The following is a 17,801-nucleotide window of genomic DNA, read 5'->3' as shown; positions in this document are numbered from 1 at the left end:
TAGTTTTGGAAACAAAACTGTATGGAGATCAAATGTTTAATCGATGAGAAAATTTGCAGAATGTCGGCCAACATTCATCTCGCTCCACGTTATTCCACTACCGGGCTTCCTCTCAAACTCATATTTGGTAGTGAGCGGTAACTCTAACCGGATGCCTCACATTTATACATCCGGTGAAAGATATGGTTCATTGTTCTATCTGTGGTATCAGGCTGCAACATATACATACTATTCACGACAAAATGTATGATATTTAAATTATAGGTCGATGTAAATTGGCAACAGTAACTAAAAAAAAGATAAGTAAAACTCTTGACAGCAAAAAAAAAAAAACGATTTCGTCATCGTCCATTCACTTCTTCCGTTCTGCTGTAAAGGAGGAGTTCTGTCGCGTGTTGTATGCTGGGGTTTGGTAGTACGTATTTCGCCAGACTCCGCTATCAACCGCTTTTACATCTTTCTCGGCTAATAACATGGACGCGGGATTCTTCCGCGTAAGATATTTACAATGTTACTATTAATTGTTGAATGGTGTTACAAATGTATAGCACATTCCTTTGGGTTTGTAAATATGTGCCATTATAGACAGACGAGCTCGTGCGCCATTCCGCTGCAATGGGAAGCTAATGTAAAGATGGCGGCTGCATTAAACTAGCCTAACTAGATATATTTATATTTTGCGTAGGTTGTGTTTTTCCATTTCAAACTATGTTCATTACTGATGTACAGTAACTATAGGTCATAACTAGCTACATGTGTTACCTAGTATTAGACTTGTTGGTTGAAAAATTGGTTTGGCTTATTCTAACCAGACAAGAGGCGGGGCATGTCTACTCGGGCCTCAGCTCACATCGAGATTAGCACAACTATACTGAACAAAAATATAAACGCAACATGTAACAATTTCAAATATTTTACTGAGTTACAGTTCCTATAAGGAAATCAGTCAATTTAAATAAAATAAGCCGTTTTACATGACTGGGCAGGGGTGCAGCTATGGTTGGGCCTTGGGGGTGCATAGGCCCAGCCAATCAGAATTAGTTTTCCCCCCACAAAATGGCTTCATTACAGACAGAAACACTCGTCAGCATGTAATGATCATGCTGTTTTATCATCTTGATATGCCACACCTGTCAGGTGGTGTGTATGGACCATTTCTGGGATTTTTTTAAATTTCAGCTCATGAAACATGGGATCTATATTTTTGTTCAGTGTAGTTGGCAGGCTAGCAACATAAACCCACATGTATCTCCATAACAAGGGTTTTGATTAGCTAGGTACTTATTTTCCACTTTGTTTGACACCTATTCAATTAAGTCTTGTTTCAAAAGCTGCAGCTAGCTTACATTATGTTTCACCATGTTGTGACATAGGTAACTAGTTTCTGCTAAAGGGACAAGTACAAATAATAAAGAACCAACATTTTATAACTGAAATAACTACTAGCTATATTAACTATGTAAACTGTTTATTACTTGTCTCATACAGGGCACAAGTGCAGAACAGGACAATCGCTTCAGCAACAAGCAGAAGAAACTTCTAAAACAACTGAAATTTGCAGAATGTCTGGAAAAGAAGGTATGATAAACAACACTGCTTTTAGCACATCTTCTAATTGAATGCTCAGTGTTCCCACAACAAATTATATGGTATTGGCAGTAGCTTCTCTATAGCCAGATTTTTGTTTAAGTGTGGAATGGGTTTAAGTTAGTAATTCATTCTTCCTTCCCTAGGTGGATATGACCAAGGTGAACCTGGAAGTCATCAAACCTTGGATCACTCAGCGAGTGACGGAGATCCTGGGGTTCGAGGATGATGTCGTCATAGAATTCATATTTAACCAGCTAGAAGAAAAGGTAATACTATTGACTCAAATTCCTTCCTTTTCTTGTACATACATCAGATGTTGGTTATATAAACTTAATGAGGAAAAGATAGATTGACGTAACAAAGTGTATTGCTTAGAAAAAACGCAATATAAATGCAGATGGGGAAAGAGCTACCACCGGTGTCCAGTGTAAAGGAAAAATACATAATTTGAATGACACAGTTGTTGCTGTGATATGTGACAAAGTGCCTTTGTGCCACAGTTTTCTAATGATGATGTGATTTATGATTCAAAAGGCCTGAACCAATATGGATGTTATACCTTGCATCAGAAGTATAGCACCAACACCTTATTAGCTCTCTGCTGAGCCCAAAGTGTCACTGAGCCCAACTCCCTGATGCAGTGTGTGGTTTGAGGTGAGTTTTGGTCAGGGATCAACATGCTAGTGATAGAAACAATTGGACAATGCCATGCCATTTTCTCCATATACCTTTGAATTGCGCCCCTAGTTTGTCTTTTATATCTCCTCTGTATCCTATCTTTGGAGTGTGTTAAAGTTGAGAGGATACAGTGAAATTGTTAGGCCATTGATCCCTATTTTATTTGTGTAGAGTATAATGACATCTGTATCTTCTTTCTGGGCTGTCGGAAAAACGGTGCTTTTAAAATTATCCATTGCAATTCACATGGACCCTATTCTGCATAAATTATAAGTTGCATCAGTGCACTAGTTGTTCAAGTTTTCCCTCCAGTTTGTTACATTTCATTGCCCCTCAATTTAGGAAGTCCATTTGCATGGTTCAAATTATACTTGTGTATTATAATTGCCTTCATTCTTCCCCCACTTAAGTAGCATTTGGCCTATAAAACATGACTTCAAGGGGAAATTTGATATAATACACTGGATGAAACATTGGATGTAGAAAAAGGAAATGTTTAACTCTACTGATAGCCTAATAATTAATCAACAACTTATTTTTATGAATGGTGCATGACTCACAGCAATCCTCGGATGATTTTTATTCATTCTCATATGTTGCTGGAATCTCGTAAAGGTACTGTTTTAGTGAACTTAGCCTAATACTGTGAGGGAAAATACATTCAACTACGCCCTACCAATTTTTGTTTCTGTGCAATTTTTTATTTATTTTTTAGAGAGAAATTAAGCTAAATGCTATAACATCACAGTAATGATAAAAGGCCTTATTATTCATTATTATTTAGATAAAAGGGTATCCAACTTTCATTCTTGACTTAGATGTTGAAATAAAACCCCTTTTTAAATGTCTTGTGCACTCATTATTGCTTGTTCGTCTCTTGCAATTTAGATAAATGATATAACAATAAACTGAAGGTGGTTGAGTCTCAAGCAGTAGGGAGGCGGAAGCAAGCCAAGGGAGCGTCTCTTTCTGCAGGAGACACGGGCGCTCCATACCCACTGATCCCGCGGGACACACTGAAGACACCGGGACTGTACTTGCAGTTTTGGGTTTTGATGCACTCTGTTTTGTGGATATCTGTTCATCTCTCAAAGAATAGACTGTGGGGAGGCTGAGAACAACAGGACAGGAATGCTAGTTATTTATGATCAAGATTATTGACAGTAATGGTGATGGGTGGGATAGTTAAATATTTATTAGATTATATTCTATGAAGGTTAAGTCAGCCTTGATGCATGCAGTGGGTGTCCTTTACATGGATGATGTAGCACTTATGTCTCCCCTCAGCTATTCTCAGTTTTGGGTTTCAATTACCGAACTAATGGGGTGGAGATAAGGAATCGCAGCCTCAAGTCAACAAAAGTTTGTTAGGTTGCAATGACTGTCTGCTTTGGGGCCCAGGGGTCATATACTGTAGCTATTGTCTTTTGTTTTGAAGATGGCTGCCATTATTTAGCAGGCAGGTGTAGCTTAGTGAGGAAACAAAGGGGAAGGCAGTTGTCTGAGTGAGACCCCCCCCCCCCTTCTCGCTCTCGCGAGTTCTCCCTCCATGTTAAATTGGTGTGTTGTTTTTCTCTCCCCCTTGGTGTGTGTTGCAGCACCCGGACAGTAAGATGATGCAGATCAACCTGACGGGATTCCTGAATGGGAAGAATGCCAGAGAGTTTATGAGGGACCTGTGGCCTCTGCTGCTCAGTGCCCAGGACAACATTGCCGGTATCCCCTCTGCCTTCCTGGAACAGAAGAAAGAGGAGATCAAACAGAGACAGGTAAGCAACCAGACACAATCTCACAATTACCTCATTGGTGTCAGGCATGTGTTTTATGGCTTTGGCCTAGCATGTTGTCTGTGGAACACTAGTCATGTTAATAATATTTTACAAATTTCTTGTTTTACTAATTTTATGTGTGTATACTGTGTTTTACTCGATGCCACTCCAACATTGCTCCATTATTTTACTTTTAGATTAGAGTTTTAGGTACTATTGCACTGTTGGAGCTAGGAACACAAGCGTTTCGCTTCACCCGCAATATCATCTGCTAAATATGTGTATGTGACCAATAAGATTTATTTGTTGCAGATTGAGCAGGAGAAGCTTGCCTCTCTGAAGAAGATTGATGAGAAGGAAAACAAAGATAACAGAGAAAGGGAGAGCCCCAGAAGGTGGGAGAAAATCACATTAAGTAAAATCCCTTGAAGTCAATGTCCATCAAAATATTTAAAGATGATTCATGTAGCATTTGTTCTTATCACATTTGTTGTTGTCGTACAGGAGGAAGTCAAGGTCACAGTCTCCACGGCGACGGTCTCCAGTGAAGAGAGAGAGAAAGCGGAGTCACTCCCGCTCCCCGAGGCGTAAGCCCAGTCCCAGCAGCTCCCCTCCACCAACAGCCCCAGCTGTCACCCTGGTCAGTGTTACATTGCCCCAGAGCACTGAGGAGCCCCAGCCAGAGCCAGACACCTCTGAGAGCGCCGTACCCGAGCCAGTCATTCAGGAGGCCTCTTCCACCAGGTAAGATGCTGGTTTGGGCACCGACTATATCTGTCAATATTCAGGGATGTGATTTTTCCTGATTTGGTAGTTCTAGATTTAAAAAAATATTTTAATCTAATTTGTGGTATGTTTTTAATTTTCAAGTGATTTGGTGAAGCCGCACACTGTGGTTGTGGTACCTGACTCTGTGATGAAGGTCAAAGAACCCTCCCCAGGTAAGGCTTCTAAAAAGGAGGAGAGGCCCAAGCCCAGGGAGAAGGACGGTAGGAGGGACAGGCCCCGCCACCGCTCTCGCTCCCATTCCCGCAGACGACCTAAATCGCGATCCAGATCTTACTCCCCACGCCGGAGGCCGAGCCCCAGGAGACGGATGTCCCCTCGTCGTAGGAGCCCCCCCAGACGTGGCCCCCCAGGCCCCAGACACAGGCGCAGTCGCTCCCCTGTCCGCAGGTGAGTGGAGGGCCATGCAAGTGTAGCAGAGTGCAGAAGTGTCCATTACTGAAGCTGTCATTAACTAGCCAACTTACCAAACAGCATGTGGCTGACCACAACCTGCATTGTGGCTGATTTGTGCTTTGTTTGTCCAATAGGCGGCGCTCTCGCTCCCCATCATCCTCTGGGAGCAACTCCTCCGCGCCTCGCTCACCTCAGAAGGCCATGAAGAGAACGTCAACCACACCTCCTAGGAAACAGCCCCGCGGCCACGCAGCTGATCCCTCCCTCAGCCCCTCCAGGAGAAGAGCCCCCAATGGTAGCCCCCCTGGGAAGGCCCGACGCTCTGCCTCCCCTCGGGCTAGAAAGGGCCGGTCCTCAGCCTCCCCGTCCAGATCAGCTGGTATGTTGGTTTTTCTTACTTCTCTCCATTCTAAATATAGCTACATGCCACCTTCTCATCCCTGCTCTAATGTACATTAAGTACTATCGGAGTTTACAAAGGGCTGTAATGAACTTGGCCCATCATCCCTATCGAACTCCCTCACCATCTCAGATGTGGGACTCCCTCACCTTGCCAGTGACATCATGTTACATGATCAGTCTCTGAGTGTGATACACATATACCGTTCGTCTAAAAAAAAAATCAACCAGGGGTGGCTATGTCTATACAGCCAGAAGATGCCTGTTGAACTCAGTGACCTGGAAATACATTTTTCATTCTCTCAAATCCCTGGATTACTTGATTCCTAGGCAGGCCTGGTTACAGAAGTATGACACTTGAAGTCCTTGGCGGGGGCTTAATGGCAGGCCGTGACTAATGGAAACTACTGAATCATAAACCTCTTTTCGGGCTGCTGAAACCAGAATGTATCAGTCCTACCACTGGTGTTATACAAGCAAGTGCATTTGTGAATGAATCTTTCTGGAAAGACTTTGTGCCCTTTAAACGTCTTATTGATTTTTAGGTTCAAAGAAGAAACCAGGATCAAGGAATGATTCACTGTCTCCTGTTCCAAAACCCAGGCATTCTGAGGCATCGGAATCAGGTGAGTCTGCCTTTTAGCGTTTGTCTGTGTGGTGTGATGCACAATGGGTGTGGGTGGGTCTGTGTTTTCTCAAGCAGTGAATGGAGTCTCACTGCTTTGCTTTTCAGAGGGGGCTACTGCAGATCCTGTGCAGCAGCGACGTCAGTATCGCAGGCAGAATCGGGAGACGTCTTCAGGTTATAATTGTTTTTATTTGTCCCTCACCCCATCTTTTTTGCTAGCCATTTCGTCTTGCACCCTCATCTCGTGGGTCTTGAAGTTGTGCCCAAATCCCCATCTGGGTGTTTTTCCTTTTGTTGCTACTGGGAAATGACGTGTGCTGTCTACTTTTGGATTGGTTACAGATACTGGATCATCCTCCTCATCAGAGGACGAGGGGTCCAAGAGGCCGGGCGGAGGGCCAGCGGCGAGGAACGGGAATGTCAGGAGGAGGCGCAGTCGCTCCCCCTCCTCCCCCAGGAGACGACACAGGGACGGCTCCCCCAGGTCAGCTATAGACGGTTTCTCCTATCCCTCTCAATGTCATGGTTAAAGTTGAGGTTTTGTCCACATCATGCGTTCCTCATTTAAATGTTTGCTTTCCTGTACAGAAAAAGACGCTCCCTCTCTCCTGGAGGACGCCGATCTCCCCCACGCCGTCGCAGATCTCCCTCTCCTCCTCCGAGACGCAGGTAAAAAAAAACTTTTTTCCTCGGATTCCCTCAGTACTGAGCATTGTCCAAAATTGTGTACCACACCTGAGATTCAAATAATAACATGGCTCGTATGTCCTCCTCTGTTCCCCCAGGTCTCCCTCTCCACCTCCTCGCAGACGCTCCCCCTCCCCCAGGCGTTACTCTCCCCCCATCCAGCGGCGCTACAGCCCTACTCCCCTGGGCCCACAGAAGAGAAGGCTATCGCGGTCTCCCCCTCCCAAATGCCTTTCCCCGATGCCCAAGCGCCATCCCTCCAGGTCCCCGACGCGCAGGAGTCCCCCTCCCCAAAAGAGACGCACACCTCCCCTCCCCACCTCTCCCCCCCGACACAGGAGGAGCCCCATGCTCCCATCCAACCGGCCAGGCCGGGGAACGCGCTCCCCCCCTGCTGTTCACAGTAACCGCCTCTCCCCCTCCCCTGCCAACCGTGGGCGGGCCATGCGTGGGTCTGCTAGTCCTCAGGGGCGCTTTGACTCCTCGGGCGCCTCTCCACCTGGCCAGAGGCGCCAGGTGTCCCCCTCACACAGCAACAGGGCAATCCGCAGGGTGTCCCGGACACCAGAGCCCCGCAAGAACCAGAGGTAGGCAGCTTCTAATTGGTCTTATTGATGCCAAAGCAGGTGCTGCACAGCAACAACTCATACCACTATTTTTAATTGTATTTTCCAGTTCTCACATTTTTTTTCTGTCCCTATCAGAGCCTCTCAGAGCCCCCAGCCTATGAGGAGAGCGTCATCAAGGTCACCGTCTGGTTCTCCTAAACCAGGAGCCTTGAAGCGGCCGGCTCCAGCCTCAGGCTTCCCCTCATCGGGCTGCTCGGCCAGTGGCTCGCCATCAGCCCCTCTGGCCAAGAAGGCCAGCAGCGGCTCTGGCAGCCCTTCTCCAAACAAGGTGAGTTTAAAGCTGCTGTCTGTTAATAGTACAACGTGAGATTTAAAAATGTTTGACTCAACTAAGTGGCTAGTTGGGGAAGCGTTCTCATGTGAGTAATAGCTGGTGTGTGTTTTTGTGTATTAATACTATGATGACTTGACGTGGTGGTCGACGGTAAAATAGTAATGACGTGCGTCATCACACCCTCTTCTTGGCCCAACTGCCAATTAAATACTTAGTCACTCTGCTTTGTCCTCTCCATCTCAGAATTCAGACACTGAGGCTGGAGGAAAGAAGAACAAAAAACATAAGAAGGAGAAGAAACACAAGAAGGACAAGAAGCACAAGAAACACAAGAAACACAAGAAGGAGAAGAGTGGATTGCTGGTTGCTGCTGGGGATGGCCAGTTGAACCTGGGGATGGAAGAGGATGTAGACTCCGACCTTAAAAAGGTGAAGTCTACTCTTCTGATTTACTGAGGGGGTTTATCCAGCTTCACACATCAGCTCCACTGTTTCTAAGTAGGAGTGAGCAATGAGGACGTTTTATTTTTTCAAATTTGACAGTATTTAGTTTTTCATATAATAATGACACTAGAGCGGCAACAAATAAGTTGTAAGTGGTTTTAATGTCTGTCTCCATTCTGATTGTTTGATGTTCAATCAAACTTGAATTAGGGCGGGGCAGTAAGACCTAAAAATAAAATCTACATTTTTTTCCCTAACAATTTACATCTAGATGTTTTCTCAATTACCTTTGTTGTACAATTAAAGGTCAATACGCTGTATTTCAAGCAGTCAGCCTTCCACAACCATAGGACCCATGAATAAATGATTTTATCAAAATAGTTTAACCTGCCATTTTGCAGTAGTCACTGATCTGGCTTTTAAGTCTTTCTATGAAAATGCCCCTTTTGTTACTTATTTAACCAGAACAATTCACAGCCACTAATAATGACCAAGCTCTTGTAGCAGGCGAATGCATTATAGAAAATTAACACAGGTCTCATAAACAATCTGCCAAGCACAGGCCCATGTGCTGATGAGTAGTCAGCTAATGTTTATATTTCAATTCTAGCCAACTTGGCTCTATTAGCTAGCTATCAAGGTAGAACAGTTGAACTGCTAATCACTTTCCTGTCTATCTCCACCTGTTTGAACAGCATGCTAACCTGCTCACTTTGTTTTAATGTTGAAATCAAGTGGCATAGCTGGATAAGATGCTTATTTCACAGAAGGAAAATTCCTTATATAATTGCTTTTATGCTCATTTCAAATTTACTAAACAGCTACCACATAACACTGTGGCTAAAATGCTGCTAGCGGTACCTTCATGCTGCGCGCTGACAAACGTTGCAATCTTCCAGGATCAATGTTCATTGATATTCCTGTTTTCAGTAGTGTCTTCTCTGTGCACAATTTGGGGAGTTGAGACATAAACATGGTATCGTTATAATGGTTGTTATTTTCTTACAGTAATACAATATCTAAGTTTTTTTTTTTATATCCATATAACCGATTCTGTTGGAGCAAACCAAAATATTGATTTGGAACTGCTTGTCAGAAGAGGGCTCTGTTGTGGGTGGCATGGGCTTGGTTTATGAGTAGGTGGGAATGTGCACATACAGAGGTGCGAGAGACTAGACTAAAAAGACGGAACGAGCATTCATAGAAAAGTCTGACTGCATTTAAAGCTCTTGCTAGCAAGTTGGCCGTTCTCAGCTGTTAAACTTACTGCCAGTAATAATTGCCATAACTTTCATATTTTCACCAGTTTCATCTGTGGTTATTACATTTAATACACCATACATTAATATACCATTTGTAGAAAGGTAAAGTAAAAATACAAACTGGTCCATCCATCAGTACTGGTGTGTGTGTGTATACAGTACCAGTCAAAAGTTCGGACACCTATTCATTCAAGGGTTTGCTTTATTTTTACTACTTTCTACATATTAGATTAATAGTGAAGACATCCAAACTATGAAATGACACATGGAATCATGTAGTAACCAAAAGTTACTACAAATCAAAAAGCAATTTGACCACAAAGGCCAGATTTTCCCGAAGTCTCTGAACAGTTGACGTCTGTTACTTGAACTCTTTGAAGCATTTATTTGGGCTGTGTTAGGTTCTTATTTTTCAGAGTAAATAACCCACGGACACTAGAGAAGCTTTAACCAAGTTGATTCTTCCCAAGGGTTCTGTACAGCTGAAATCAGACAGCAAAACATTTCAGACATCACAGTTTATATACATCCTACTTAAACTGTAAGGGGGAGGAGTGTCTTATGGCTCCACAGGAAAGGTAACCAGATACCAACCCTGATTACTCCCTTAAAGAGAACTGACCTCACCCCTCACCTCCTAATCCACAGATATCCATCTGTCTTCCCTATATCAACACATTGCTCTCCTCCATCAAACACATTCCAAAGCCTTCGGGCCTTTTACAAACTTTATTTTCAAGGCTTTGTCTCTATCATTTATTTAATATCTCAATGTTTAGCCAATTCCAACAGCTGAAATTTCTGAGGCTGGTAACTCTAATGAACTTATGTGCTGCAGGGAACTCTGGGTCTTCCTTTCCTGTGGCGGTCCTCGTCAGCCAGTTTCATCATAACGCTTTAAGTTTTTACGACTACACTTGAAGAAACTTTCAAAGTACTGGGAATATTCCGTGTTGACTGACCTTCATGTCTTAAAGTAATGGACTGTTTCTCTTTGTTTATTTGAGCTGTTCTTGACATGGACTTGGTTTTTTACCAAATAGTGCTTTCTTCTTTATACCACCCCTACCTTGTCACAACACAACTGATTGGCTCAAACGCATTGAGAAGGAAATTCTACAAATGAACTCTTTAACAAGGCACACCTGTTAATTGAAATGTATTCCAGGTGACTACCTCATGAAGCTGGTTGAGAAAATGCCAAGAGTGTGCAAAGCTGTAGTCAAGGCGACGGGTCCCTGCTTTGAAGAATCTCGTATCAAATATATTTTGATTTGTTGAACACTTTTTGGTTACTAAACTGAGCAAAAAAAGATGTCTCACTAGCAACTGCGTTTATTTTCAGCAAACTTAACATGTGGAAATATTTGTATGAACATAAGATTCAACAACTGAGACAATAACTGAACAAGTTCCACAGACATGTGACTAACAGAAATAGAATGTGTCCCTGAACAAAGGGGAGTCAAAATCAAAAGTAAGTCAGTATCTGGTGTTACCACCAGCTGCATTAAGTACTGCAGTGCATCTCCTCCTCATGGAGTGCATCAGATTTGCCAGTTCTTGCTGTGAGATATTACCCCACTCTTCCACCAAGGCACCTGCAAGTTTCTGGGGGGAATGGCCCTAGCCCTCACCCTCTGATCCAACAAGTCCCAGATGTGCTCAATGGGATTGAGATCTGGGCTCTTCACTGACCATGGCAGAACAGACATTCCTGTCTTGCACAGAGTGAGCAGTATGGCTGGTGGCATTGTCACGCTGGAGGGTCCTGTCAGGATGGGCCTGCAGGCAGGGTGCCACATGAGGGAGGAGGATGTCTTCCCTGTAACGCCCTGCGTTGAGATTGCTTGCAATGACAACAAGCTCAGTCCGATGATGCTGTGACACACCGCCCCAGACCATGACGGACCCTCCAAATCGATCCCACTCCAGAGTACAGTCCTCTGTGTAACGCTCATTCCTTTGGCGATAAATGTGAATCCGACCATCACCCCTGGTGAGACAAAACCGTAACTCCTCAGTGAAGAGTACTTTTTGCCAGTCCTGTCTGTTCCAGCGACGGTGGGTTTGTGCCCATAGGCGATGGTGATGTCTGGTGAGGACCTGCCTTACAACAAGCCTATAAGCCCACAGTCCAGCCTCTCTCAGCCTATTGCAGACAGTCTGAGCACTGATGGAGGGATTGTGTGTTCCTGGTGTAACTTGGGCAGTTGTTGCCATCTTGTACCTGTCCAGCAGGTGTGATGTTCGGATGTACCGATCCTGTGCCGTTGTTACACGATCAACTGTCCGTCCTTTCTCCCTGTAGCGCTGTCTTAGGCGTCTCTCAGTACGGACATTGCAATTTATTGCCCTGGCCACATCTGCAGTCCTCGTGCCTCTTTGCAGCATGCCAAAGGCACGTTCACGCGGATGAGCAGGGACCCTGGGCATCTTTCTTTTGGTGTTTTTCAGAGTCTGTAGAAAGGCCTCTTTAGTGTCCTAGGTTTTCATAACTGTGACCTTAATTGATTACCATCTGTAAGCTGTTAGTGTCTTAACGACCATTCCACAGGTGCATGTTCATTAAGCATGGGAAACTGTTTAAACCCTTTACAATGAAGATCTGTGAAGTTATTTTGATCTTTACAAATTCTTTGAAAGACAGGGTCTTGAAAAACGGATGTTTCATTTTTTGCTGAGTTTACATGATTCCATGTGTTATTTTATAGTTGTGATGTCTTCACTATTTTTCTACAGTGGAAAATAGTACAAAATAAAGAACCCTTGAATGAGGTGTTCTAAAACTTTTGACTAGTACTGTAGTAAATAAGGTTTACCGCCCAGCCCTACATCTAAGCATCACATTTATTTCAATCAAAATGAACAAATTAGACATGGTTGTAGAAGTTGAATGGTGCACCGCTATCATTTATTGCATGTCATCAGCTAATGTTTTTCTTTATTCTATTACTTTGATGACGCATCCTGCTGCATGACCACACCTACCTTGCAACGTAACCGAAATATGATATAATTAATGCTACCTTTCTTTAAGGAATCAGACAGTGAAGTAGAAGAGCGTCTGGACGACCTGGAGAAGCACCTGCGAGAGAAGGCACTGCGTTCCATGAGGAAAGCTGGAAAGCTGTCCCCACCACTGTCTTGAAGCCCGGCCACACCCCTCCCTCAATCTTCCATACACTTTATTTTATTTGTCTTTAACCTGATTCAGCTTTAGAATGTACAAATTGTTTATTCTTTAGTTTTGTTTTTACAGTTTTGCTCATCTATTGATGGATGTTTTTTATCAAGCGCTTGAATTGTCACACGCGATCTTCCAATTAATTTAATTTTTTTCCCATATCTTTGACCCAAAATGTGTTATTGCTTATATCCAAACTGTAGAAGTATCTTTGTTTTGATCCCTCAATTTTCAAGATAGGATCATAGAGGGGAATTCTTTAATTATGAAGCTTGCATTGTGCAAGCTTCTTCGTCTCTCGTTCTACAACATAAAACATATTCAACTGTGGTAATTTAGGATTGCATGTGCAGCCAGCGAGTCTCTCCTCTGATGTGCATGAAATGGACTGTAAACTAAAGCAAATGCACAGATTAAATCTGTCCCTTTTGTCAGCAGGCATTGTATGGTGCGGGAATGCTGTTTGCTCTCTAAAATGGATAAGTTGGATTTTCCCTTTTTTATGTAAGAGGTATTTGACATTGCAGTAAATTCTGGCTTGGAAAAAGTCATGTTTAATAAGAACTAGACCCTTTTTTTCCCTTCTCTGACCTCACCAGAGAGCAGGGGTTTGATTTCCCACATGGGTTGATATGCAGTCATACTTTGAGTTCACGCTGGTCCACTCTTTTGCATTAAGCCGTTCATTGCTGTGGAAGTGCTATTTGACTTGTATTTAAAAACTCCTGCATTTGTCATCCTTTCAAAATTAAAATATGTTTTATATAAAAACTGAATTTTGTAAACATGGAAGTTAATTGTGCAGCATGAAACTTGTAAAAGGGGCACTGTACCATAGTGATGTTCATTGCAAATAGTCCTGCACCACACTATGTACAGTGCCTTCGGAAAGTATTCAGACCCCTTGACTTTTTCCACATTTTGTTACAGCACAGCCTTATTCTGAAATGGATAAAAAATATTTTAATTTCTTGTCAATCTACAGTTGAAGTCGGAAGTTTCCATACACTAGCCGAAATACATTTAAACTCAGTTTTTCACAATTCCTGACATTTTAATCCTGGTAACAATTCCCTGTTAGGTCAATTAGGATCACCACTTTTATTTGTAAGAATGTGGAATGTCAGAATAATAGTGGAGGATTATTTATTTCAGCTTTTATTTCTTTCATCACGTTCCCAGTGGGTCAGAAGTTTACATACTCAATTAGTATTTATTAGCATTACCTTTTAAATAGTTTAACTTGGGTTAAACGTTTTGGGTAGCCATCCACAAGTTTCCCACAATAAGTTAGGTGAATTTTGTCCCATTCCTCCTGAGAGCTGGTGTAACTGAGTCAGGTTTGTAGGCCTCCTTGCTCGCACACACTTTTTGTAGGTCTGACTACAAATTTTCTATAGGATTGAGGTCAGGGCTTTGTGATGACCACTCCGATACTAAGCGCCTTGCCACAACTTTGGAAGTATGCTTTGGGTCATTGTCCATTTGGAAGACCCATTTGCGACCAAGCTTTGATTTCCTATCTGATGTCTTGAGCTGTTGCTTCAATATATCTACATAATTTTCCTGCTTCATGATGCCATCAATTTTTATGAAGAGCACCAGTCCCTCCTGCAGCAAAGCAGCCCCACAACATGATGCGGCCACCCCTGTGCTTCATGGTTGGGATGTTCTTTGGCTTGCAAGCCTCCCCCTTTTTCCTCCAAACATAAAGATGGTCATTATGGCCAAACAGTTCTATGTTTGTTTCATCAGACCAGAGGATATTTCTCCAAAAAGTATGATCTTTGTCCCCATGTGCAGTTGCAAACCATAGTCTCGCTTTTTTTATGGCGGTTTTGGAGCAGTGGCTTCTTCCTTGCTGAGCGGCCTTTCAGTTTGTCGATATAGGACTCATTTTGCTGTGGATTTAGATACTTTTGTACCCGTTTCCTCCAGCATCTTCACAAGGTCCTTTGCTGTTGTTCTCGGATTGATTTGCACTTTTTGCACCAAAGTACGTTTATCTCTAGGAGACAGAACACGTCTCCTTCCTGACCGGTATTACGGCTGCGTGGTCCCATGGTATTTATACTTGCGTACTATTGTTTGTACAGATGAATGTGGTACCTTCAGGCGTTTGAAAATTGCTCCCAAGGATGAACCAGACTTGTGGAGGTCTTGGCTGATTTATTTAGATTTTCCCATGATGTCACGCAAAGAGGCACTGAGTTTGAAGGTAGGCCTTGAAATACACCTCCAATTGACTCAAATGATGTCAATTAGCCTATCTGAAGCTTCTAAAGCCATGACATTTTCTGGAATTTTCCAAGCTGTTTAAAGGCACTGTCAACTTTGTGTAAGGAAACTTATGACCCACTGGAATTGTGAAAAAATCTCTAAACAATTGTTGGAAAAATTACGTGTCATCCACAAAGTAGATGTCCTAACCGACTTGCCAAAACTATAGTTTGTTAACAAGAAATTTGTGGAATGGTTGAAAAACGAGTATTAATGATTCCAACCTAAGTGTATGTCAACTTCTGACTTCTGCTGTACACACTATACCCTATAATGACCAAGTGAAATCAGGTTTTTAGGAATATTTGCTAATTAAGTATTTAACATACCTTATTTACTTACTTACGTATTCAGACCCTTTGCTATGAGATTTGAAATTGTGCTCATGTGCATTGATCATTTATATTTCTACAACTTGATTGGAGTCCATCTGTGGTAAATTCAATTGTTTGGACATGATTTGGAAAGGCACACACCTGTCTATATAAGGTCCCACAGTTGACAGTGTATATCAGAGCAAAAACCAAGCCATGACATCAAAGGAATTGTCCATACAGCTCCAAGACACGATTGTTTTGAGGCACAGATCTGGGGAAGAGTACCAAAAAAATATTGCAGGTCCCCAAGAACACAGTGGCCATCATCATTCATAAATGTAAGAAGTTTGGAACCACCAAGACTCTTCCTAGAGCTGGCCGCCCGGCCAAATTGAGAAATTGGGAGAGAAGGGCCTTGGTCAGGGAGGTGACCAAGAACCTGATGGTCACTGGCGGAGCTCTAGATTTCCTCTGTGGTGATGGGAGAACCTTCCAGAAGGACAACCATCTCTGCAGTACTCCACCATTCAGGCCTTTATGGTAGAGTGGCCAGACAGAAGCCACTCCTCAGTAAGAGGCACACGACAGCCCGCTTGGAGTTTGCGAAAAGGCACCTAAAGGACTGATTGTGCTGTGGGGAAGACTAGGAGACTAGTCAGGATCGAGGAATAGATGAACGGAGCCAAGTACAGAGAGATTCTTGACACAAATCTGCTCCAGAGCCCTCAGGACATCAGACTGGGGCGAAGTTTCACCTCCCAACAGGACAACGACCCTAAGCACACAGCCAAGACAATGCAGGAGTGGCTTTGGGACAAGTCTCTGAATGTCCTTGAGTGGCCCAGCCAGAGCTCAGACTTGAACCCGATCGAGAGTCTTTGGAGAAACCTGAAAATAGCTGTGCAGAGACGCTCCCCATCCAACCTGACAGAATTGAGAGGATCTGCAGAGAAGAATGGGAGAAACTCCCAAATAAAGGTGTGCCAAGCTTGTAGCATCATACCCAAGAAGACTCGAGGCTGTAATTGTAAAATTAAGTACTGAGTAAAGGGTCTGAATACTTATGTAAATGTTATATTTGTAAACGTGTCTAAAAAACTGTTTTTGCTTTGTCATTATGGGGTACTGTGTGTAGATGAATGAGGAAAATAACAATTTAATAAAGTTTAGAGTAAGGCTGTAATGTAAGAAATTGTGGAAAAAGTCAAAGGGTCTGAGAACTTCAGAATGCATTGTGTTAGTAATGACAGCCTGTCCTTTATTGTCTTGTATGGTGATGTTGTTGGGATGCCAGATTTGGGGCCTATGGGAGCAGCTGCTCTAGATGACTGATTACTAGGTGGAAAGCACCTGCAAGTAAGGCTGTCTAGCGGGCAGATGCATTGAATGGCTTTACATTCATATTTTTATTAGGCAAGGCAGTTAAGATCAAATTCTTATTTACAATGACGGCCTACCAAAAGGCAAAGAAAGGGCTCTTGCAGGGACGGGAGCTGGAATTAAAAATATAGGACAAAACACATCATGACAAGAGAGACACCACAACACTACATAAAGAGAGTCCTAAGACAACATAGCATGGTAGCAACACCACATGAAAATAACATGGTGGAAACACATGGCAGCAGCACAACATGGTACAAACATTATTGGGCACATAACGAGGTAGTATGTAGTAATTTGGTGGGTGGTTATTTCTTGCATATCCCAACTCCCCATTAGACACGTACAGGGAGAGGGTTCACCATTGGGGTTAAGTGCCTTGCTGAAGGGCACAGCTCCTGGATTCGAACCAGCGACCCAATGTGCTAACCTCAAGGCTACTGGTCCATTAGTCCTCAGGGGCACTTCGGCACCTCTCCACCCGGCCAGAGGCGTCCCACTCACACAGCAACAGGGCAATCCGTCCTGTGAGGGTTTTACATTTACTGAAGAACAACCTATTGTCTTTACGGTTAATGCTTTTGGTGTAACACCTGCTCCAGAGGCGGGCCGACACCAGCCGTGTGTGCACATTGAGCAGGGTGCTACATCAGCATCGTTGCCATAGGCAACATGCAGAGGCGAGTCAAAACAAGGTCTGGATGGGGAGTTGAGCCGGCTCCACAGTCGTTGAGATTGCTTTATGATCCCTGCTTTTCATGAACGATTTGAATATGCTTGTGTATCTATCTATTTTCCGTGGGCTATCCCATCCAAACTAGCATACTAATTTGAAGGCACTGTACAGACCATGAGATAGATATGTTATTTGTTTGATTGTTTGTTCCACAGCCATATAATTTTAAAAAGACAGTTCATTAATAGTTTGGCTAAAACAAAATTGAAAGATATTTGCTGTGATACACGGATTACTTTGTAGTGTCCTTGTATCTCATCTGCCAGCTATCACTAATGACAACATCTGTCAGAAGAATTTAAAAAATTGACTGAAAATAGTCCATCCTGAAGTTTTTGATATATAATGTACTAGTG

The 17,801-nt window shown here is 43.1% G+C and overlaps 1 protein-coding gene across 4 annotated transcripts; it reads left to right on the top strand.

Moving 5' to 3' along the window:
* The first annotated feature begins 334 nt into the window (after nucleotides 1-334).
* LOC139375304 (serine/arginine repetitive matrix protein 1-like) lies at nucleotides 335-13,505 on the top strand. Of its 4 annotated transcripts, none has more exons than XM_071116950.1 (17): nucleotides 382-494; nucleotides 1,489-1,578; nucleotides 1,734-1,856; nucleotides 2,125-2,244; nucleotides 3,867-4,037; nucleotides 4,350-4,432; nucleotides 4,542-4,781; nucleotides 4,908-5,213; nucleotides 5,354-5,598; nucleotides 6,164-6,244; nucleotides 6,352-6,420; nucleotides 6,589-6,730; nucleotides 6,835-6,915; nucleotides 7,032-7,520; nucleotides 7,638-7,830; nucleotides 8,080-8,265; nucleotides 12,590-13,505. In XM_071116950.1, the coding sequence occupies exons 5-17, from the start codon at nucleotides 3,882-3,884 to the stop codon at nucleotides 12,599-12,601; spliced, it is 2,283 nt and encodes a 760-aa protein (XP_070973051.1). In that variant the 5' UTR covers nucleotides 382-494; nucleotides 1,489-1,578; nucleotides 1,734-1,856; nucleotides 2,125-2,244; nucleotides 3,867-3,881; the 3' UTR covers nucleotides 12,602-13,505. The 4 variants fall into 4 exon arrangements, with proteins under 4 accessions (XP_070973049.1, XP_070973048.1, XP_070973051.1 ...); XM_071116949.1 differs by having other exon boundaries at nucleotides 12,583-13,505; XM_071116948.1 differs by lacking the exon at nucleotides 2,125-2,244 and having other exon boundaries at nucleotides 335-494.
* Nucleotides 13,506-17,801: the final 4,296 nt, after the last annotated feature.

Source organism: Oncorhynchus clarkii, chromosome 19, assembly GCF_045791955.1.
Source record: "Oncorhynchus clarkii lewisi isolate Uvic-CL-2024 chromosome 19, UVic_Ocla_1.0, whole genome shotgun sequence".
NCBI classification, from domain to species: Eukaryota; Metazoa; Chordata; class Actinopteri; order Salmoniformes; family Salmonidae; genus Oncorhynchus; species Oncorhynchus clarkii.
This window is presented reverse-complemented; position numbering and strand designations above follow the sequence as displayed.

Excerpts from the sequence above, each read along its gene's own strand:
- LOC139375304 (XM_071116947.1), top strand. The coding sequence starts at position 474 with ATGGACGCGGGATTCTTCCGC. Across the intron at positions 4,433-4,541 it reads GAAAGGGAGAGCCCCAGAAG|GAGGAAGTCAAGGTCACAGT; the intron begins GTGGGAGAAAAT and ends GTTGTCGTACAG. Across the intron at positions 8,266-12,582 it reads TAGACTCCGACCTTAAAAAG|GAATCAGACAGTGAAGTAGA; the intron begins GTGAAGTCTACT and ends CCTTTCTTTAAG.